The sequence below is a fragment of the Echinops telfairi genome, unplaced genomic scaffold (assembly GCF_000313985.2).
Source record: "Echinops telfairi isolate 266 unplaced genomic scaffold, ASM31398v2 ScPeMD7_655;HRSCAF=1070, whole genome shotgun sequence".
Lineage (NCBI taxonomy): Eukaryota > Metazoa > Chordata > Mammalia > Afrosoricida > Tenrecidae > Echinops > Echinops telfairi.
Genome location: NW_022104553.1, coordinates 35,150,914 through 35,175,671, shown reverse-complemented (window position 1 = coordinate 35,175,671; position 24,758 = coordinate 35,150,914). Strand labels below are relative to the sequence as shown.

Below are 24,758 nucleotides of genomic sequence, written 5' to 3'. Positions count from 1 at the left end.
TTTGATCTCCTCTTCTGTGGTCTTATCCGATGTGTATAGCAGTCCGATGGACTTCTGTTTGTTGATCTTGTATCCTGCCACACTCCTCTATTGCTTTCTTTTCCTCAAAGTTGGATAGTTTAACTATTATGTGCCTTGGTGACTTCTTGGGAATCAGTCTAGCTGGTGTTCTTTCAGGCTCCTGAATGGTTGCCTGGTTTCATTCATTAAGCTGGGGAAGTTTTCCTCCAAGAATTCTCTCACTATTGTTACAGATGACTTCTTTGTTGTGTCTTCCTCTGGTATGCCAATAATTCTAATGTTGTTCCGCTTCATAGCATCAGACATCTTAGGTTTTCTTCAGCTTCTCTGATGATCTTATTAGATTTTTGTTCCCGTTTATTGAGATCTGCTTGGCTGTCCTCCAAGTCACTGATGTGCTTCTCTGATTCCTCCAGTCGATTCTCAAGCTCTGTGTTTCTGCTATTGGTTTTTGTTATCTCCTCCCTAAGTTCCTGTATTTCTCTTTCGTGTATGGCCTTTATCTCCTCTATCATATCATCCTTTTTCTGTATTGTTTCCCTCATATCCTGTATGACTCCAAGCAGCATTCTGAAAATTTCTTTCTGTGGCAGCTCAATGTCTGCTTCTTCTATGTATATTGTTATGTTCAGGATATATTCTGCCATTGCCTTTTATTTCTCCTGTTTCTTTTTTGTTGAGGTGGTTGGGGCTTATGGCTGTTTGCGTTGCATTGTTTTAGAGGAGCCAGGTGCCATTTTCCAGGGAGTCTAAGAGCACTGGCTCTCTCTAGGAGACTTGTACGAATGCTTCTTCGAATTGCCTACAGCTAATTATTACTACAGCATTAACCTACCCCTTTATCTTCTTGTGGCTTCCCTATCAGTGGAGTGACCCAGAAGGCTGGTGGGTTGCCTGCTTTGGTGTTGCGGAGGTTGGGTAGAGGTTTCTGCAACAGCTTGTAATGATGATGTTGGCTGAGCTGCCTTATGCCCCCAGGTACACGGGTAGGAATTCCCTGGTGAGAAGTTGGGCTGAGTATCCCCTGGAGGGGAAGCAGGGCTTTCCCTAGCCTCGGGATAGCTACACAGGATGGGGCTAGCTACACAGGGTGGAGCTCAGCTAGCTGGGTGTGGTACAGGTGTAAGTGCCCTAGGCTACTAGGAGTGGTCTGGAGATCAGCAGTGGAGTGTGATAGAACATGAAAGAGACAGGGGGAAAAGAAAAAAATTAAGAAATAAGACTGTTTAGACTGTGCGGGGTGGGGGGGGGGAGAATATAGGGGAGCGAGGGAAAGAAAAGCAACTATGTAGCTGAGTCCAACTTCCTGTCAGTGGAGCTGCAAGAGTTTAGCCCCTACCCTGAGGCAGCAGTGGCAAGCCGCAGTTGCTGCAGTTGAGCTGAGAAAAAGCCCCTGTGCAGCCCTCAAAGACCGTGGGGGTGGGGGGCGGCCAGAGAACAGAGATGTAAACAGAAGCAACAATGTAGCTGAATCCTGATAGATCACTGATCCCTGCCTGTGGAGTTGCGAAGGTTTAGTCCCTGCCATGAGGAGGCGGTGGCAAGCTGTGGGTGTGCGGAGAAAAAGCCCCTGTGCAGCCCTCCCAGACTGTGGAAGAATAGAGAGCAGATGTAAACAAAAGCTACAAAGTAGTTGAAGCCTGATCCCCGCCTGTGGAGCCCCAAGGGTCCAGTTCTTGCCCCGAGGCTGGCGGGAGTAAACTGTGGCTGTGTTGAAACCAAATCCCCCTACGGGCTCCAAATAGTCCTGGCTCCGGCAGAGACAGTGGCAGGGTCAAGGTCAAGCCCCACCCGGCTTCCACTGAGGTAAGCCAAAAGCCCCAAGCCCCTTAAAACCCCGTGGGTCTGTGCCTACTTATCTTTATGATGCTCCTCCTGTGTTCCAGTTGTGTTAAAGTTCCCTCTAAGCAACTCTCCTGGGCTGGATTCTGCGGAGTCCCTCTGGTATGTGTCACTCTGTCGCCATCTTCCCGGAAGTCTCCGCCAGCATAGTTTTTTAAAGAGATATCTGTTTCCCATTTAATGTCTTTGTCCTTTGCTAAGTAGCTCTGGTGGTGTAGTAGTTACACATTGGGCTGAAATGTACAAGGTTTGCAGTTCAAAACCACCAACTGCTTTGCTGAGGATGGGGCTTTCTACTCCCTTAAAGATTTAGTCTCAGAAACTCACAGGGGCAGTTCTACCCTATCCTATAGGGTCACTATGAGTTGGCATTGACTCAATAGCAGTGAATTTGTCTTTTATCAAAGATCAGCTGCTCATAACAAACGCATTTTATTTAGAGTTCTCAAGTCTGTTCCATCGATATAGGATGGAGGGTTTTTGACTACCCTGGCTGTATAGTAGGTTTTGAGATTGGGGAGTGTGAGGCTTCTTACTTTGTTCTTTAGGAGTCCTTTCCTTATCTGGGGCCTTTTTCCTTTCTAAAGCTAATGATCAGTGTTTCCACCTCCTTAAAGATTGGGATTATATTGTGTCTGTAGATTAGGTTACATTAGCATTTTCTTTTAAAAAAACATTCACATTTTCAGTTGTGTTCCTATTCATGAAAAAGGACTTTTCTTCCATTATGTTTCTCTTGGTTCCTTAGTTTTCTTAGTGTGTGCCTCAGATTAGATTTTATTCCAAAGTACCCTTGGGGTGGTTATAGTAAATGCTATTATTTCTCTTTTACAGTTCTCTTTGTTAGTGACAAGGAAGTCAATAGATTTTGTATATTGATCTTGTTTCCTGTCACTGTTAGATCCTTCTATTAATTCCAGTATTTTCGTTATTTCTAGCATTTTTAAGAAATGCATAAGTTCATCATCACTCTTGCTGTGATTGAGTTGATGCTGCCTCATAGCGACACTGTTGGACAGTCAGTTTCCAAAACTGTAATTGTACACAGCAGAAAGCTCTTTCTCCCATAAGTGGCTAGTAGTTTTAAATTGCTGACCTTGTGGTCATACCATCTACAAATATTTTTACTTCTTTGATATCCTTTGATTTTTTACTTTTTTCTTCCCCTTTTTTGTTTGTTTTAATCATTTTATTAGGGGCTCATACAACTTTTTCACAATCCATACATCATCAATTGTGTAAAGCACATTTGTACATTCATTGCCCTCATCATTCTCAAAACATTTGCTCTTCAGTTAAGCCCCTGGCATCAGCTCCTCATTTTCCCCCCTACTTCCCCGCTCCCCCCTTATTCCCTTTTCTTATTTGCATATGGCTAGGATTTCTAATACAACATTGAAAAAGAGTGGTGATATAAAGGGCATCCTTGTCTGATGCCCATTATCATGGGGAATGTTTTTAGCATCTCTCTGTTGGTTTTATGTATATGCCCTTAATTATGTTAAAGGATTTCCCTATTTTGCTGTTATCAGGATCTGTGTTGGATTTTGTCAAATGCCTTTTCTCCATCAGTGGTTATATTAATCTGATTCTTTCCTTTATGTGGTGGATTGCATCGATTGCTTTCTTATGTTGAACTGTTCTTCACATCTGGTGTGTATTTCTCACTTGGATATGATTTTGTTTCATGTTGTTGGGTTTTACTGGTTAAACTTTTGTTGAAATTTTTGTATTTGTGTTCATGCATAATGTTAGTCTATAATTTTGGTGGTGGTGGTGTCTTTGCCTGGTTTATCTATTATGCCTATGCTTCTCTCATAGAATGGTGTATTCCAGCCTATACTCTGGAAAACTTAAGTAGAATTAAGTAGAATTGCTCTTCTCTGAATGTTTAGTAGAATTTTCCAGGTATCAAAATCATCTGGACCAGCACTTAAAAAAAATCTGTTCAGTTTCTTCTATTGTGATGAAACTGGGTTTCCAGAAATGTGTCCATTTTCCCCAGGTTTTAAGTGAGCTGTTCTTTATAGTACAGTGATTCTTTATATTCCAGTTGTTTCTGTTATGACATTCCTATTTCATTTACTTTTATCTTCTCCTTGTTTTCTTTGTTAAATTTGGCAATGCTTGGCAATTTCATTGATTCTTTCAAGGAAACAACTTGCAGTCTTGTTATTCCCAATGTTTTTCTATTTTATTTAAATTTGCTTGAATCTTTATTACTTCCTTGTAGACTCCCCCCTTCCCCACCTGCTGTTCGTTTATTAAGTGTTGGAGATGTTGGGTTAAAGTGACAATTTTGAGTCTTTCTCCTCTCTTGATGTGTGAATTTATGTCTATATATTGTCTTCTGAGCACTGCTTATGTGTTCTATTGACTTTGGTAATATCTATTAAAGGTTTCTTTTAAAAGTACCTTAAAACAAAAGCAGCAACAAAAACTTTATTAAACTGAATTAGATGAGAAATAATATTGAAAATTCAAATAACGGGATTTTCCCTGTATAGTGTAAAGACATCATATTTACACCCCAAATTTAATTTTTAAGTTATCTTGACATATAATTCACATTACAATTCAATAGTTCAATCTTATCAAAGAGGTGCAATCATCACAATTTTAGAAAATCTATTCTTTCTTTTACTCATTGTTATTAGCTAATCATTTCCCCCCAACTTTCCTGCCATACTGCAAGAAACTATTAATTCAGTTACTGTCTTTATATAGTGACCTATCCTATTTCATATACAGAAGTACAAAACAAAAAAACCCCACAAAAATCCCAATGCTAACAATAACAAAATAAAACAAAGATGCTCAGTTAAAAAGAACGCAGAAAATATTAAAAACTAGAACAAATATAAAATGGGTGAAGAGGGAGAATCAAGTAAAGTATTAAATTTTAAACTAACTTATCTGCAATAATCCACTTTCCAATGTAGTTTGTCTTATAGCAAGGCATCCTAATCTGTAGTCATTGGGGATTAATAGAAGGCTTGATCCATATGAATTTGGGGGTTGCAAATGGATTTGGGGGCTTCATTGCCATCCATAGCCTTCTGCAAACCAGGTACTCAGAATTTAAGTTCTGATACCATTTCCCACTCCAGTCTTGGATTTTATAATTTACAATCTTTGGATCACACAGGCTGGACTTTGCAGATAGCTCACTTAGATGGCTGCTTGTTTGAATATAAGCCTTTAAGATCCCAGACCCTATTCTTTAATAGCCAAGAACCATCTGATTTATTCACCACACTTTGCTATACCACCCTTATCTTCAGTGATATTTATTTTAAGGCCAGTACAGAGTAGAGCAAGGTCATAAGAACTAATTTTTTCTTAGATTAGGGATATAATTGAGAGCCCCAAATCCATTTTTGCAAATATGGTCTTTATATGTCCCTGGTTCACTTTGAGATATCATTATCATTTTATTGGGGAACATTATAAATCATCCCAAAGGGCATATGGTAATTTTACTGATAGTATTGTTAATTTGGCCAATCATATAGAATTTAAAACATTGTTGAGAAAAGTTAAGTACACATGTATACCAAAACTCACTAATATTGAGTCAATTCTGACTCAAGGCAACCCTATTGGGCAATTTTTTTAGGCCAAAAAGACATGGATTGTTGACTTGTACAGATTAAAAACTTAATGCTTGTTCACACAGGCAGAACTTTCACTGCTGGACTAAGACATGTCATAAAAATGTAGAGAACATAAGAAAATAGCAAATATATGGCAGTCTTCAGTTGTCATTTTTGGGGCACCTTCAAAGAAAAAGATTTGGATTTCCAAATCTATAACCTTAAGAAAGTAGTCATCTGCTTTTCCTCACACTAGGGTGTTTCAGCATAAGTCTAAGGGAGGTTTCGTTTGCTACAGTGTGCTAAGGTTAAAGTCCAGTTTGCTTTGTGGGGTTTCCAGATCAGACCCTTCCGGTATGGCCTATGGAATATATGTGTATCTCAAAATGGAAAAGTCTGAAGCCCCAGTGTCCAAAGCATGGGGCCTGGGTCACCAAGGAGTGGACAGAAACTAGATCAAGTGACCAATTGGGAAAACACTACCAGGTGTGTCCTCCCCTTCGGGGTCTATACAATGATGCATTTTTTCCCAGTGGCAGGTTGCTGCACCTAGTTTATCTAACAGACCTGAAATCGCTTTCTCTGAGGCAGACATGGCCCAGCCCTCACCTCTTGACTTGAATTTCAATTACGGTTCATTAAGCACCCTTGTAGGAGTATCTGTTGATTTGGGGTGACAGCAGAACAATGTTATATGACAAAAACTGATTGCTCTTCTCTCTCCCAACAAGAAACTGGCCCCAGCTGAGATGAGGTCTCCCCGGTCAAAGTGGTTTTTAGACGTTCATGCGCACTAGGCAGGCACACCACCTCCTTGCTTGTGACAACTATTAGAAGATTAGTTGATCTGAGATCAGAAACCTGCCTTTTCCTTGGCGTTTATAATCACCTCCCCCAATTTAATTAGATACCACAATGTCTCAAATTTCTAGTTATTCCTTTTAGTTAAAACTGTATATTTCAAAATACATATATAACCTAAAGATAGTAGTATGTACTATGGAAGAAAAGATTCATAATCAACTATTATAAATGGAAAAAGAATGGATTAGAGTAATCAGTTAAATTTTTTTATAGAAGGTCTTATCACATTTTTTTTTATTTGGCTTGTTACCGGTACATAAATCATCACTTGCTCATATGTAATTTCAGGTTGAAGCTGAAGATTAAAACAAATCAACAAGTACCAAAATATACCCTTGCATATATCCTGCCTGAACTTTGAGAGCCTCTTGAGGACAGATTTGATGAACTGCACACTAATGACAGAAGACCTGATGAGCTGTGGGATGGCATTAAGAATAATTCATGAAGAAAAACAAAAAGCCATTAAAAAGATAGGAAAATATCAAACAGGATGTCAGAAGAGACTCTGAAACTTGCTCTTAATCAAAGGAATGATGGAAATCATGGAAGAAACAGTTAAAGAGGAAAAAACCAAAGTAAAACATTATAAAGAAATGTGCACAGCACAGGCTTAGAATTAGAAAACCCAAAATGAAGAACATGCCCAGCATATCTTTAAATTAAAGAACTCAAGAAAAAAAATTCAAGCCTTGAGTTGTAATATTGAAAGATTCTTTGGGCAAAATATTGACTGATGCAGGAAGCATCAAAAGAAGATGGAAACAATACACAGAGTCACTGTACCAAAAATAACTAGTTGAGATCCCCCCATTTCAGGAGATAGCCCATGAACAAGAACCAACGGTATTAAAGGAAGAAGTTCAAGCTGCATTGAAGCCAAAAATCAGCCAAAATAAGATCAGCCAAAAATAAGACTCTGGGAATTGATGTAATACGGATTGAAATGTTTCAACAAGCTGATGAAAAGACAGCTACTCAGCCAACTGACTAGAAGAGATCCATATTTGTACTCATTTCAAAGAAAAGTGGCCCAACAGAATGTTCAAATTATAGAACAATGTCATTGATATCCCATGCAAGTAAAATTTTGCTGATGATCATCCAACAATGGTTGCAGCAGTATATTAACAGGGAGCTACCAGAAGTTCAGGCCAATTCAGTAGAGGACGTAAAACAAACGATATCATTGCTGATGTCAGATGAATCTTGGCTGTATAAATAGAAAATACCAGAAAGACACTTGTGTTTTATCAACTATGACAAAGTATTCGACTATATGGATTATAATTATGGATAACCTTGAGAAGAATGGGAATTCCAGAGCCCTGATGCTGTAGTGGTAGTGGTTGTGTTATGCTGCTATCCAAATGGTCAGCCATTTGAAACCACCAGCAGCTCCACGAGAGAAGGACTGGGTTTTCTACTCCTGTAAACAATTTACAGTCTTGGAAACCCACAGAGGGTTGCTATGAGTCAGCATTGACTTGATGGCAGCAAGTTCACTGTGCTTATGTAAAAATTGTACATGGATTAAGAGGCAGTTGTATGAACAGAACAAGGGCATACTGCATGGTTTAAAATCAGGAAAGGTGTGCATCAAGGTTGTATCCTCTCACTGTATTTATTCAATCTGTATGCTGAGCAAATAATCAAAGAAGCTACATTATAAGCTTATAATGGAGAAAAGCTTAAAATAACCTGCAAAATGCAGATGTCACAGCCTTGTTTAGTGAAACTGAGGTGGACTGAAAAACATGCTGATGAAGAAAAAGTAATGCAGTCTTCAGTCTGAATTAAAACTCAAAGTTAAAGAACACCAAATCCTTACCATTGGACCAACAGGTAACACCATGATAAATGGAGAAAATATGGAAGTTCCCAAGGATTTAATATTTGGATCTCCAATCAAGACTCATGAAGCAGCAGCTAAGAGAACAAAGCATTGTATTGGGTAAATCTGCTGCATAAGGCCTCTTTAGAGTGTTGTAAAGCAAGGAGGTTATGTTGAGGACTAAAGTGGGCCTGACTCAAGCCATGGTATTTTCAATTGCGTCATGCATGTGAAAGTTGGACACTACAAAAGGAAGGCCAATGAAGAATTGATGTTTGAACTGTGGTGTTAGAGAATATCAAGGGTACCATGGACTGTCAAAAGAACAAGCCTGATGGCCAGAAATATGGCCAGAGTGCTCCCTAGAGGCAAGAATGGTGAGACTTCATCTTACATATTTTGGCTATGTTGTCAGGAGAGGCCCATCCCTGGAAAAAGACATCAAGGTTAGCAAAGTAAAGGGGTTGTGAAAAAAGGCAGGCCCTCAATGCGATGGCATGACCCAGTGGCTGCAACGATGGGCTCAAGTACAAGAACAACTGTGGGGACGGGACGGGACCGTTTCGTTCTGTTGTACATAGGGTTGCTATGGGTCAGAACTGAGTCAAAGGTAGCTAGCAACAAGTGAATTTGGTTATGGCAATAATGAAACTTGGTTATGTGCCAGCCTCACAAGTTGTGAGGTAGAAAATTCTCTCCATTTTTATGACAAAAATGATTATTTCTTGAACTTATTTTGGAAATGACTATCTTGGGCTATTGTCTATGAAAAGTTAATATGCAAATGTGTCACTTGATAAAGGTATAATGAATGCCTTATAAGTAGAGAACCAGCCTATTAGGTTTCCAACACTATAAATCTTTATGGATGCATCTGTAGACTGTTACACCTTTCTTCTGAAGAGCAGCTGGTAGTTTTGAACTGCTGACCTTTCAGTTAGCACTCAAGAGGTACCGGCTTTCTAAAAATGAGTTAATTCTGAGCCAAACTATAGGATATCCTACATTCATTACAATCACTATATGGGTACTCTAATATACTACCAGAGCAACTGAAGACAGGTAAGGCCTTTCTTAGAGCAAATCACATTCAGTGGCTTTAGTTATGAACCCTAAGATGTTGAGTGAGTTGTGAACGACGTATAAAGTCTTTACCACATTTTAAACATGCAAAGGGTTTCTCACCAGTATGGATTCTTCGATGAGTGGTAAGTTCTGATCCACGGGGAAAAGCCTTCCCACATTCCTTACATTCATAAGGCTTCTCCCCAGTATGAATTCTCAGATGCACTGTAAGATGTGAACCACGAATAAAGGCCCTCCCACACAGCTTACACACATAAGGTTTTTCACCTCTATGAGTTCTCTGATGTTCTCGAAGTTGTGAGCTATAAATAAAGGCCTTGTCACATTCCTCACACTTGTAGGGTTTTTCACCTGTATGAATCCTCTGGTGACAATTAAGCTGTGCTAAACAAATAAAGGTCTTTCCACATACCTTACATTCATACTGCTTTTCACCATGAATTTTCAGATGCTGAGTAAGATATGCTGCACAGGAAAAGGTCTTTCCACATTCCTTACATTTAAAAGGCTTCTCACCTGTATGAATTCTCAGGTGTTCACCAAGCTGTTTGCAGAAATAAAAGGCTTTTCCACATTCTTTACATTTGTAGGGTTTTTCTTTAGTATGCGTGCTCTGATGCTGAGTGAGGTTAGCATTACAAATAAAGGCTTTTCCACACTCTTTGCATGTATAGGGTTTCTCACCTGTATGAACTCTCAGATGGTAAGTAAGCTTTGAGCCACAAATAAAGGTCTTACCACATTCTTTACATTCATAAGGTTTCTCACCTGTATGAATTCTCACATGCCCATTAAGTTGGGAAGAACTTAAAAAAGCTTTCCCACATTCTTTACATCTGTAAGGCTTTTCACCAGTATGAACTCTCTGATGATAAGTAAGATGTGAACCAATAATAAAGGCTTTCCCACATTCCTTACACTCATATGGTTTCTCACCACTGTGAATTCTCTGATGGTAAGTAAGGTGTGAGCTAAAAAGAAAAGCCTTCCCACATTCTTTACATTCATGGGGTTTGTCACCATTATGAATTCTTTGATGGACAGTATATTGTGAACTGTAACTGAAAGCTTTTCCACATTGCTTACATTCATAAGGCTTCTCTCCTGTATGAACTCTGTGGTGTTCAGTGAGTTGTGAACCACGAATAAAGGCTTTGCCACATACTTTACATTGATAGGGTTTTTCATTAGTATGAATTTTCTGATGCTGAATCAGAATAGAACTACGTCCAAAGGCCTTTCCACATTCCATACACTCATATGGTTTCTCACAAGCTTGAGTACTTTGATGCTGACTATATTTCTTGACTTCAGAATGCTTTTCTCTATTATGAGTTTTCTCATGCTGAATAAGGCATGAGAGGTAGCTGAAGGCTCTTTTACAGTCCTTACATTTGTACATTTTTTCCTTTGTATGCAATGTCTGATGAAGCGTAGGGGATATGGAATGACTTGGAATAGTCTGTTCTTCACGGGTTTTCACATGCCTGAAAAGTGTGCCCTGATTTTTTTGCTGACTCTCAACTTGTCCTTTGTACTCCGTGATGTCTCCGGCATGCCTATACTCAAGGTTACGGCACAGAGGCTTTTCCATTATTTCCCACTGGAGTGGTTCCATTTTACAAGCACTCTTTTCTGGAGATGACTTCTTGTTTTCACAGCTGGAATCCAAGTCTGTAAGGTAACAAGAAAACAAACTCCTGATGTTTTTGTTTTCCCGAAGAAACAAAACTTTAAAGTAGAAATGAAAACAATTCCCACAAAAATAGAATGGTTTAAATAGCTCTAAAATATTTTGTGCAAATTGAAAGAAAAATAAAGCACAATGAGAGACAAAAATGAGAAGAGCTTCCAGGGAGTAAAGTAATTAGGAACATAAATCAGTGGTTCTCAAACTTTGGAGTGGATGAGATTCAACATAGAAACATAAAATAACAATAGCACCCATCCAACAAACAATCTATTGCCAAATCCTGTCCTATTGTCAAAATTTATCAAGAGCAAACCACTTTCACTACTATTGACCAAGGCCAACCTACTCGTATCTCACTACATTAGCCTCAGAACTGGTTGACCTGCTTGTATCCTTCCTCCTACAATCTATTCTTCACACAGTAGCCAGAGGAATCCTTTAAGTATAGTTTATATCATATTATCCCCTTGTCAAAAATCGAAGAGTCTACCATTTCAGAATACAATCCAGAATTCTTAGTAGGGTCCATAAAAGCCTACATGATCTTGGCTCAGCCGCTTCTCTGACATCATGTACTCACTCACTGTGTTCTAGTCACAGTGATCTCTGTACTCTTCAAATATGTGGTTCTTTTTTTTTTAACATCTTAAAAAAAAATCCTTTTATTGGAGGTTCTTACATCTCTTATAACAATCAGTTCTTTCTTTTCTGAAACGTTCTCCCTTGAAATATCTGCATGGCTTGTTCTCTCACTTCATTTAATTTTCTGCTCAAATGCCACATTAGGAGAACATCCTACTGTCAACTAAAAGTCAACTTCGTCAAACAAGGGCTTTGTTTCTTGCTTCATTTACATCTTTGTCTCTAGTATCTAAAACTGTAACTTGTACTTTGTTGTCAACAGTAGTTGTCAACTTGAAAAATATAAATGTACAGCCAAACCTTTCATGGCATCTGGCTTCCTGATTTGGAGGTTTAAAATCACGGTTTCATGGGATATCCTAGTTGAATGGCATCAAAATGTTTAGTGATTCTATTCCGAGTTCACTGCATAGTGCCCAAGGTTTTAAGAAAGTTTGCAAGTGGCTATCAAAGGCATAGATGGTTTCTGTTCACTGCAGGTCAAGAAAGAGGGTAAGGAAGGGAGGATATAGAATTCATGACTAATTGTTTCTAAGAACAACTACCTTCTTTACCATGAGACCAGTACTGGATTGTGCCTGACTACCATTACTGAACATTTGGATCAAAGATTCTGGTCAAAAGGGGTAAAATGTACAACAAATTTCAAATTCTCATGGAATACAGACATTCTGGATCCATGGAGGGTAGAAGAATCCCTGAAATGATTGCCTTGAGATTATCTTCAAACCTTATACCAAAAATATCCACCAAAATCTTTAAAAAACAAAACAGTAGTTTAGATTCAATACCAAAAAGGTCAGCCTTGAGCAGTGAACTATCTTGTGCAATGTTGTTAAATGCTGGCAATCATTGTATCTTCAATATTTGCCAACACCACAATTCTAAAGCATCGTTTCCCCTCCCTGTTTATCATATTAACTATTGGTTCATGTGATGGTTAGGATTTATGTCAACCTGTTGCACCTATGTGAAGGTAGGGGTGGAGTCCAACCATCAATCAGGCCATAACCTAATGAAGCCTCCCTTGAGGTTGTGGCCTTTTTATAAAAGGCACTGAGGAGAACTGGCTTTTCTTGCCTATCCCTCTTCACCCTCCTGGCTTGCCTGAATTACGTATCTGGCTCTGGAATTGGCTGCTTATGTGACCTGTCAACTCGGGCTGCTGTAGAGCTCTGCCATGTTCTTGCCAACCTTGGATTCATGCAACTCTACAACCATTGGCCTGTTGTCTCTGCTTCTCATTCACCTGCCTGCTACATTGGTTGGCAGCTGCATGACTCTAGAGGGGCTCCAGCTAGCATCTGACCCATGGATTTGATATAAGTTGGGCTGCTTCCTTAATATAAATTCCTTGATAAATATTTCTTATACATATATGAGTGGGTCCTGTTTCTCTAGAAAACAGCTTTAACTGCCCAGTTGTGAAGATTTTTGCTTTATGTTCAAGTCAAGGCTAATTCATATTATCATTGTAGTCTTTGATCTTCATCAGCAATTGCTACAAGTCCTCTTGCTTACTGAAAGTAAGCAAGATTGTCATCTGCATATTGAGTTAATGAGTCCCTTGCCAACACTAACTCAAATTTCTTCATCATATAGTCCACCTTAGACTATTTACTCAGCGTAATGATTGACTAAGTATGGTGAAAGAATATAATCTTTATGAATACCTTTGCTGATTTTAAACTACACAATATACACTTGTTCTTTTAGAACAACAATGTATAGGTTTGGTATTATAAAAATTAAAGGTTTGAGAATTCGGATTCTTCACAATTTATCCATAATTTGTTATATCCCCTACAATAAAAAATCTTTAGAATAGTCAAATACAAAAATAAAAACCCACATGCAAACACCTTTCTGGCAATTTCTACTTTCAGCCAAGATCCCGCTAACATCAACAATGGTATCTCTCATTCTACCTCCTCTTCTGAATCCAGTTTACATTTCTGGCATTTCACTGCTAATATACTTCTACAATTTTTGAATTGCCTTTAGCAAAATTTTACTCATGTGTGAAATTAATATTGTTTGATAATTCCTGTTTCCTGTTGGATCTTTTCTTTGGAATAGGCACAAAGTTGTATCTCTTGCAGCCAGTTGGCAAGATAGCTGTCTTCCAAATTTTGTAGCATAGACAAGGGAGCACTAAAAGGTTGTTGAAACATTTCTATTTGTATTCCATCAATTGCTGGAGCCTTGCTTTTTGGCTACCTTCAGTGTGGTGTGGTAGTTACATAATCTGGTGTCAATTTGAGGATTAAGAGTGTAGGGGTGAGGTCCAGCCTGTCAATCCAGAAATAGCCAATGAGACCTCTGTGTTGGCTTGGCCTTCTGAAAATTCTGGGACCTGCTTTTTTTTTTTTTTCTCCTTGGAGGCAGGTGACACTCTCTCGGCTCACTTCCTTGGAGACTCTACTGACAAGGCTGACTCCCTGTTAGACATCCCTGAGAAGCCACATGGACCTACCCTGACGCAGCCAGAACCCTGGACCTGGAGAAGCCACATGGAGACCCCTGCCAGTGCTGAGATACTTACAACGCCACTGGATCTACAAGACTTCCCACCCAATGGCCTGTGATCTTCCTGCATTTGGCATCATTGCATGTGTTTCATTAAGTCTGAAGAAGACTTTATAGACTGGTGTCAGACATATGGGCTAATATCAGACTTATAGACCTGATCTGGACTGAGCTATTTTCTCAATATTCAGCTGCTCTTGTATATAAACCTCTTTCTTTTAAAAAAATTTTTTTTATAAACCTCTCTTATTCACATATGAGTCTCTATGAATTTGTTTCTCTAGTCTACCCAGACTAACACATGCGGCTTGGGTTTCTTCCTTCAATATCATTGGTTTTTGATCATGTGTTCCTTGCTGAAATGGTTAAACTATGATCCATCCTTTTTGGTATAGTGATTCTGTGTATCCCTCTTCTTTTGATAATTCTTGTGTACTTCAATTTTTGCCCATAGAATCCTTCAATACTACCTATCGAGGTTTGAGTTTTTCTTTAGATTTTTCACCTTGAAGAATGCCAAGAGTGTTCTTCCCTTTTGTTTTCTACCTCTAGGTTTTCTCAAGCCTCTTTTAAATCTTCTGCTTACCTCTTTTATTCATAGTTTCTCCCATTCACTTTAGATCATCTGTTCTAGAGCAAGTTTCAGAGTCTCTTCTGAAATTCAATTTTGTATTTTCTTCCTTTTCGTTCTTTCAAATGACTTTTTGCTTCCTTCATGTATGATATCCTTGGTATCATTCCACAACCCAACTGGTGGTAGGTCATTAATGTTCAATGTGTCAAATCTAGTTTTGAACTAGTCTCTAAAATGATGGGATATACTCTAGGTGGTATTTTGGGTCTCATGGACTTACTTTCATTTTCTTCACGCTTCTACTTGACATTGTATATGATCAATTGATGGTCTGCTCCACACTAGGTCCTCAGCCTTGTTCTGACTGGGGATATTGAGGTTCTCCATCTACCCACCTATGTAATTTGATCCCTGTGTATTCAAACCTGTGAAGTACTGGTATATATAGTTGTTTGCATTGTTGATATAAGGTATTTGCAGCAAGTTGTTGGTCTTGCAAAATTATACACACTATCTCCATCTTTGTTTTTATTCCTCAGGTTATATTTTATGATCACTGATACTTTAGTAAAATTTTCTAGGAGTACTGGTGTTGCTGGGGGTTACAACTTAGGCTACTAATCACAAGGCCAGTAGTTTGAATCCACCAGCTGCTCCTCAGGAGAAAGATGAGGCTTTCTGACCCAGGAAAGACTGACAGCCTTAGAAAACCAGAGGAGCAGCTTGACTCTGCCTATAGGATCACTATGAGATGGAATTGACTCAATGGCAGTGGGTGGTGATGACTGGTAGTTTTTTTTAATTCTAAATTTCACATTTAAATCACCAGTTGCTTGATTGATCAACACCTTAAATTATAGGATCTCCACTTATTTCTCCACCTCCTACTTACACTTCAGAAAGTGCACAATATTACACTCTTACCACACTGACCTCCTTTCTGACTCTCAAACAAAATTAAGTCTTTCCTCTGGGTCTTTGTATTTCTCTTCCCTTGATTTTTTCCATAGCTAACCTTTATTGATGTTGCAATTCAACTGTTACCTTCCTCTAATTAATCTCTAATTAATCCTTCCTCTAATCCTACATAAGAACACAGTAAGGTCTCAATATACACTTGCTAGCTGGTGATACATATCCCTGTTCAAAGGCAAAAAAGAGCAACTGGGGTAGGGGAACTCAATTTAAAGAGCAGTTTCTCCCTTGAAGGAATCAAAGATTAGTCCCATCGTTAAAATAACAGTGGATTGTACAAGACAAGAAAAGTGGTTAGTGGGAGTTGAGAGAGGGTTTTGGAAGCTCATGTTTTATAGCTTTTGTGTTTTGCTTAGGTATCAGGCCTTCCTTACAAAGGCCTTTGAGGGGAACTTGACATAAACAGCTTAAAAGTACCACCTCATAGATCACTTGTGTTATTACCAGTAGCAGCTTCTGCCCCTGAGTGGCCAGCCCTTATTCACCTGAAGTTTCTCTTCTGGTCAAGGCTATCACCACCGTCTTGGGATCCTTGCCTTGCTTCAATAACAAACACATATCTGATGTAGGGATTGAACATGCAGCTTAAAAGAAGAGAGATGGAACATAGTCAAGCTGTGAAAACACCATATTCATATCCAGTATATCGGTACATACTTATATCCAATACATCAGAGAAGAGAGGCCTTGATAAATAGGACAGAGGAAAGTAGTCCTCTCTGAAGAGAAATAGTAGCCTACACGGAGGAGTTGTTCATTTCTATCTACACAAAACATAACCCTTTCTTTATGGAACATAGATCAGAAATTTGCAATGAAGGAGACAGAGATAATGGGGGACAAATTCTGAACATTGTGTAGCGTCCTTACCCAGTGAAAGTAAGTTGTTATAGTTCTCCGACATCACATCTCTGTATAATTCCCTCTGAGCAGGGTCAAGGTATTCCCATTCCTCCGGAGAAAAGTCTATGGCCACATCCCTGAAAGTCATCAAACACTGAAACAAATAATCCATTCATTATTGTGAAAATATGGTCATGATTTTGAGGTAAAAAGAAAAAAGATGAATAAAAAAAGGAAAAAGGGCGAAGGAGGTTACTGAACAAAGTGACACAATTCCATATTTAAAGTGGCTTAAGTAATAATAAAAAGAACTTGTCCTATGAGTAGTTTCCCATTTAAATATGTGTTGCTTAAATCACACAGCACATTAAAATATCAAAGAAATAAATTCTCAAGTATGAGTTCTTCCTTTCTCTTCTTCCTCTAATGAAGACACATAATTATTAAACCTCTGAACTACAAAACAGAATAGTGTTGCTGTTATTTTTAACACTCAGAATCATCAAGTCTGACATATAGAGGAGTTTAAAAAGACATTTAGACCAATAATGAGTAACAATACCAGGAGGGTAAGGGCAAGGTGGGGAGAAGTCACAATAATTGACATATAACTGCCCCCCACCCAGGGGGAAGAACAACAGAAAAGTAGGTGAAGTGAGACAGCAATCGGTGCATGATATGAAAAAAAAAATTATAAATTATTAAGGATTCAAGAGGGAGGGAGGGAAAAACGAGGAACTGATTACAAAGGGCTCAAGTAGAAAGCAAATGTTTTGATGATGATGGCAACAAATGAACAAATGTGCTTGAAAGAGTGGATGTATGTATGGATTGTGATGAGTTGTACGAGCCCCCAGTAAAATGATAAAAAAGACAAAAAAGGCATTTAGACGTGAATGGAGCGCTTTGATACTATCATTCACTGGAATAGGATACATTTGGAAGCAGTTTTGTTATGGGGTTAAGTAAGCCAGAAATCCTATAATCAATAAATCTGCAAAAGTACCAGAGCCTAAATTGTGAACACTCAATTTTTAGAAGGCTATGGAGGAGAGTGGGAGACCAAAACCCATCTGTAGCGTATCTACCCTGATAAGCCACTGGCAGATCCCCATGAAATTATTCTATGTGCAAATATTTTTCTTGCTTGTTCCATGACAAACATTTCTTCCCTGGCCTTTCAAATATTCAAGGTGGTCTATTCGTTCTTACCCATTATACGTATTTTTATCTCTGTATTTATTTTATCCTACCACTTTATTTTTTTCTGTTTTTCACTCTTTCTGTTGGGGTTTCCAGCTGGCGAAGCACAGAAGGAGTAGAGGCATAGAGATGAGAACTGATGCAAAGATTTATAGGGGAAGTAGGGTGGGGGCCTGGGAAATAGGGAAGGTGAGGGGGTTGGGGGAGCAAACAATGTATGTGGGAGGACGGAGGAAGCATGCTCTAGAACTGATGGCAATTACACAACTAATCTTAACAGTGATTTAACAATGGGCCAGGGAGAGAAAATGTTCTAAATGTTGATTGTGGTAATGACTGTACAACTCTTCTTGATGTGTTTGAACTATTGAATTGTGAAAATAAATAAATCTGGTGTTCATTTAAATAAAATGTACTTAAGAAAGGAGAAAAGAAACAGCAACTCACAAAGGGCATGGTTTTTAAGAGTCAGAACCGATCAATTTTACAGTTTCCTCTTCTGAAGATATGCTGAATCCAGAGAAACCAGAGCTGGGGAAAGAAAAGGAATTTATGATATTAGACTTACCACAAAATTAACATACTGAACAACTCAGAGCTACCTTTACTTACACACTCTCTTTTCCCCCTTTATTTATATTCTATGAGAATTAAAAAAATTAAATACCACAAAATTATTAAATATTTAATAGTTATTAAATAACTAAAAATTATTATTTATCCAAAACACATAGGTGAATCAAGAAAGGTAAAGAAGGCATTCTATTTCCCAATTTTTTTTTTTTTTTAGATTTAGAAATGCTTAGTGATGATTCAAAGTTCTCCACTGTTTGACTTAGAGACTGAAAGTTTTTTTTTTTTTCTCTTTTAATGAATCACATACTAAAAATAAACCAAAATGAGTTTAATTTAAAAGATGCTATGAAAATAAAATAAAATATGTATGCTACGGCTCTTCAATTTTAGGTCAAAAAGTCATTAGGTCCAACTCAATGTGGACAAGGCTCATTTTAAAGTGTGGTATGGGAGCCAGTACAAATGGTTGCCCTTTGTGGAAGTTACATAATCTATTGTCAATTTGAGACTTAAAGAGTGAAGGGGTGGAGTTAAGCCTGTCAATCAGGTCTCAGCTTGATGACCTTATTTGGAGGTACTAGAGAGATAAATAGCTCACTGGAGATGGGACACTTGCTCACTCCCTTGGAGACTCTCTACTGACAATGCTCACTCTCTCTGAGCCACTCCTACAGACAAGACACATGGAGCTACACTAGAGCCCTGGAGCTGAAGGAGCTACCGTGGAGACCCCTGCCAGCGCTGAGGTGCTTCCACCGCCACTGGTTCTACAAGACTCTCCACCCACTAGCCTGTGATCTTCCTGCATTTGGCATCATTGCATATGCTGTGTGAGTCTAAAGAATTTATGGACTATTATCTCTGCAGGTCTATCTAGATAAGATATGAGGTATAAACAATCTGGAGGAGAAAACAATGGGACCAATGGTTCTGGGGGGACATGGGAGAGGGGGAGGTCGGGGAAAGGAAGTAGGTGTTAACAAACCCAGGGTCAAGGGACAAGTGATCCACAATTGATGGTGAGGAGGGTGTAAGAGGCCTGGCAGGGCTTGATTAGGGGCAATATAACTGAGAGGAATTACTGAAACCCAAATGATGACTGAACATGATAGTGGGACAAGAGGAAAGTAAAAGGAAATAGAAGAAAGAACTAGGAGACAAAGGGCATTTATAGAGGTCTAAACAAAGGCATGTACATATGCAAATATATTTATATGTAAGGATGGGAAAATAGATTTATGGTATGTGCATATATTTACAGGTTTAGTATTAAGGTAGCAGATGGACATTGGGCCTCTACTCAAGTACTCCCTCAATGCAAGAACACTTTATTCTATTAAACTGGCATTTCATGATGCTCACCTTCCCAACACAATAAGCAAATGTGATGAAGAAAGGTGATGGTGCCTGGCTTTCAAAAGATTTAGCATCTGGGGTCTTAAAGGCTTGAAGGTAAACAAGCAGCCATCTGGCTCAGAAATAACAAAGCCCACATGGAAGAAGCACATCAGCCTGTGTGATCACGAGATGTCGAAGGGAACAGGTATCAAGCATCAAAGAAGAAAAAACCGTATCATTGTGAATGAGGGTGTGTGTGGAGTAGAGCCCCAAAGCCCATCTGTAGGCAACTGGACAACCCCTTACAGAAGGGTTGCGGGGAGAAGAGCCAGTCAGGGTGCAGTGTAGCAACGATAAAACATACGACTTTCCTCTAGTTCTTTAATGCTTCCTCCCCTCCACTATCATGATCCCAATTCTACCTTACAAATCCGGCTAGACCAGAGCATGTACACTAGTACAGATCAGAGCTGGAAACACAGGGAATCCAGGACAGATAAATCCCTCCGGACCAATAATGAGAGTAATGATACCTGGCGGGGAAGGGGAAAGTTGAATAGAAAGGGGGAACTAATCACAAAGATCTACATATAACCCCCTCCCTAGGGGATGGACAACAGAAAAGTGGGTGAAGGGAGACATTGGACAGTGTTAAGACATCACAAAATAATAATAATAATTTATAAATTATCAAGGGTTCGTGAGGGTGGGCAGGGAGGGGAAAAATAAGGATCTGAAACCAAGGGTTCAAGAAGAAAGAAAATGTTTTGAGAATGAAGATGGCAACAAATGTACAAATGTGCTTGACACATGGATGTATATATGGATTGTGATGAGAGTTGTATGACCCTCCAATATAATGATTAAGAAGAAAGAAAGAAAAATTCTGCTGGGTGGAATCCTTTTCTAGATAGCAATAGATCCGGTAATTATTACTCGGTAGCTTCTACTTTTGATGTTAGAGATACAGCTTTAGAACTCTCTTCTTACTTTAAAGCAGATTTTGCCATCAGGGTTTTAATACATCAATGAGATACCACCCCTATCCCTCACACTGATTTCTGTGGTATGAGCTGACCTGAGCTCAGAGAAATTGAAGAAAAAATCCATGTCAAATGAAATAGCAAGAAATAGGACAAGCAAGATCTCCTACCCCCCCAAAGAATAACTGGAACACAGATGATCACAAGTGAAAGTACAAAGGGGCAATTCAGACCCAGATATGCAGAGACATATTGGGCATCTTTGACCAATAATGCAAAGAAAAGCCAGTTTCAGACAAAATATCAAGTATTAGGACCTGGAAAACCCAGAAAGTGCCAGAGGCATGTCCAGCCTTCCAGAGATGAGACCCATGTGGCCCAGGGAAGCCTTGGGGCCATAGAAAGGGAATGGGAAAGAAAATTCTTAATACGTTCGGACTGAATCAATTGAGACTAAATGACTCTCTGAGACTGTTATCCTGAGATACTTTTTGAACCTTACAGCGAAATCACCTCATGAGGTTATCTTTTAGCTAAAGAACAGATGGCTCAGAAAATACAGAATATCACTAGTGAGTAATGAGCTCCTTTAAATGCTCATCTAATCATTTGTGGGCAATACCATCCCTGGGAAGTGTTGCAACAATCTAGGGGTTCTGCAAGAACAGACAGCTATATTTTATCTTGGATTATGGGCTATAGCACAAAGGTTTTAATTGCCAAAAGGGCACTGAAAAAAAATTACTCTTTTTCTGAAAAGGGGGCAGTAGGATAAATAAATTTTGGAACCTATGCTCTCCATATATAATGGTCAATAATCACTTTAAGCAAAGGTGAGAAGAGGGCAAAAAACATAGATTACTGGAAATAGTATAACCAGAATAGATTGAATGAGAATGATGACATTATGAAAATGTAACTGAATAATTTCGGTAGAAATGGTGATTCTGATTCAAAATAGCAATACCAGTTCATTTCAGTTTACAATACCTAGAAATAGATTTTTATGTCTTCTATTTCATATTTGACAACTTCCAATTTTCCTAGATTCATACTTCATACACTCCAACTTCCAATTACTAATTGATGTTTACAGCCATTTCCGCTCATTTTGAGTTGTGCTCCATCAACAAATGAAGGTCCAGGCTTGACTCCAACAGGCTTTAATCCATCCTTGTCATTATGGTCAACTCTACTTTGAGAATACTTGAGTGCCTTCTGACCTAAGGGGCTCATCTTCTAGCACCAACTGTGACAAAGTTCTTCTTTCCTTTTTTCTTTCAAAGTTCTTTTCATGAGATGTTAAGTATCCAAGGATGTTTTCTTCTGTCTATAAGGTTTCCAGTGGTTAATTCCTCAAAAGTGACCTCCTATTCCTTCCTCTTAGTCTGTTCTTAGTCTGAAAGCTCTGCTGAAATGTGTTCTTTTTGGGAGATCCTGCTGGCATTTGAATTACCAGTCACATAGCTTTCAGCATCACAGCAACACTTAAGCTACCACAATATGACAAACCGATAGACAAGTGGATCTTGGCTGAAAACAGAATACCAGAAAGATGTATACTTGTGTTTCATTGACTAGGGGAAGGCATTCAAATGTGTGGATCATGACAAACTAATACGGTTAGCCTTAAGAAGAATAGGAATTCCAAAACATTTCATTGTGCTCATGTGGAACTTGAACATGGATCAAGAGGCAGTTGTGCAAAAAGAACAAGGGAATACTGCATGGTTTAAAATCAGAAAAGGTGTGTGTCAGGGTTGTATCTTTTTACCATACTTATTCAATCTGTATGCTGAGCAAATCATCTGAGAAGCAGCAGTCAAGAAAACAAAAGATGCATTGCATTGGGTAAATCTGCAGCCCAAGGCTTCTTTAGTGTTGAAAAGCAGTTTTCTTCGAGGACTACGGAGGGCCTGACCCAAGTCATGGTAAATTCAAAAACCTCAAATATATGTGAAAATTAGACCTCGAATAAGGACTGACAGATTCATGTATTTTAATTATGATACTGGTGAAGACAGACAAAAGAACAAACAAATCTGCCTTCAAAGAAGTAGAGCCAGAGTGCTTCTTAGAGGCAAGGATGGTAAGACTTCATCTCATGTACTTTGGACATGTTACCAGGAGAGACCAATCACTGGAGAAGGATATCATGCTTAGTAAAGCAGAGGGGCAGTGAAAAAGAAGAAGACACTTAACATGGTAAATTGACATAGTAGCTGCAGCCATGGACTCAAACATGAGAACAACTGTGAGGACGGCACAGGTCCAGGTGATATTTCATTCTGTTAAAAACAGGGTAGATATGAGTCCGAATCGACTCGATGGCACTTAACAACAACAGTGGGTGCTTCCAGGACTAAATCAGTTTGTTGAAACATTTCAATCAGTGTTCCTATACGTCTCTGTTTTGTTTTAGTTTTTGCTAATGCTGCTTGGACTTCTTGTTTCAAAACCTCCAGTTCTTAGTCATATGTTACCTCTTAAAATGGTTGAATGCCAACCGATCCTTTTTGACACAGTGAGTTTGTATGTTATTTCCATATCTTTTGATGCTTCCAACTTTTTAATTAGATGGAAAGAAAAATTGATCCTTCAGTGCACACAGTGCAAAAAGCATGTATTTATTCCCAGTAGGAAATGTCTATAGAAACACTTCTCTAGACCATTGGTTAAGGTGACAGATGTGGCAGTTACGTAATCTCCTGTCAACTTGAGCAACGGGGTGGAGTCTAGCCTGTCAATCAGGTCACAAAGAGGATTCTGGAAACTTCTTCCTCCCTGGAGGTGGGATATACTCTGCTTCATCTTCGTGTTGACAAGGCACAGGGAGCCACATGGAGACACGCACCAGGGCTGAGATGCTTCCACAGCTACTGGATCCACCACTGGCCTGTGACTTTCGTGCATTCAGCATCATTGCAAGTGCTGTGTGAGTCTAAACAGGAGTCTATGGACTAGTGTCGGACATATGGGCTAATATCAGACTTATGGACTTGATCTGGACTGGGCTGGGATGTTTTCTCAATATTCAATTGCTCTTTGATATAAAACTCCCTCTTACACACACAAATATCACTGGATTTGTTTCTCTAGTCAACCCAGACTAACACAACAGACTAAGCAGATGCACTATTCAGAGCTTCTACAACATAGTATCATTATGTACATAGGGTTGTCAAGGGCACACAATGACAACAATATCCCTTATGAACATAGATGCAAAATTATCAACAAAATTCTAGCCAACACAATCCAACGAAGTACAAAAAAAACAAACAAAAAATTTTTTAAAAATCACGACTAAGCAGGATACATAACAGGTATTTAAGAGTGGTTCAACATAAAAAAATTAATGTAATCATGTAAAGAAAACAAAGGGAAAGAACTACATGATCACATCAATTGACAAAGAAGACATTTGACATAATCCAATACCCATTCCTAACAAAAATGCTCAGCAAGACACAAGTAGGAGGGAAACTCAACATAATAAAGGCCACATATGCAAAACCAATGACCAACATCTCACTTAATGAGGAAAAACTGAAAGCATTCCCCTTGCCAGCCAGAACCAGACAAGGATGCCCCTTATCACCATTCACACTGTGCTGCAGGTCTTAGCTAGAGCCATTAACAAACAAAAAGAAAGCAAAAGCATTCAAATTTGCAAAGAAATTAAACTGTGTATTTGCAGACGATATGATTCTATACATAGAAAATCACAATTATACAACAAGGAAATTGCTGGAAATAATTAACGCTTTAGCAGAGTAGCAGGGTATAAGATTAACAGCAGGGTATAAGATCAACATAGTGGAGGGAGGGTGGAGTGGAAAGGGGGAACCTTCCATTACAAGGATCTACATATAACCTCCTCCCTGGGAGATGGACAACAGGAAAGTGGGTGAAGGGAGACATTGGACAGTATAAGGTATGACAAAATAATAACTTATAAGTTATCAAGCATTCATGAGGCAGGGGGTAGTGTGGGGGGGGCGGGATATGAGGAGCTGATGCCAAGGGCTTAAGTGGAGAGCAAATGTTTTGAGAACGATGAGGGCAACGAATGTACAAATGTGCTTTATACAATTGATGTATGTTTGGATTGTGATAAGAGGTGTAGGAGCCCCAATTAAAATGATTAAAAAAAAAA

General features: G+C 38.9%; 1 protein-coding gene across 1 annotated transcript in view; it reads right to left on the bottom strand.

Annotated features, from left to right (window-relative positions):
- Positions 1-8,533: 8,533 nt before the first annotated feature.
- LOC115867885 (zinc finger protein 571-like) overlaps positions 8,534-24,758 on the bottom strand; it is a 31,181-nt gene continuing 14,956 nt past the window's right edge. Inside the window, exons 2-5 of the mRNA XM_045292877.1 lie at positions 18,150-18,233; positions 16,527-16,653; positions 16,142-16,240; positions 8,534-10,917 (exon numbers count right to left, since the gene is read on the bottom strand). Coding sequence (XP_045148812.1) covers positions 9,257-10,917; positions 16,142-16,240; positions 16,527-16,653; positions 18,150-18,158 — 1,896 coding nt within the window. The 5' untranslated portion in view covers positions 18,159-18,233 and the 3' untranslated portion in view covers positions 8,534-9,256. The remainder of the gene's footprint in view (positions 10,918-16,141; positions 16,241-16,526; positions 16,654-18,149; positions 18,234-24,758) is intronic.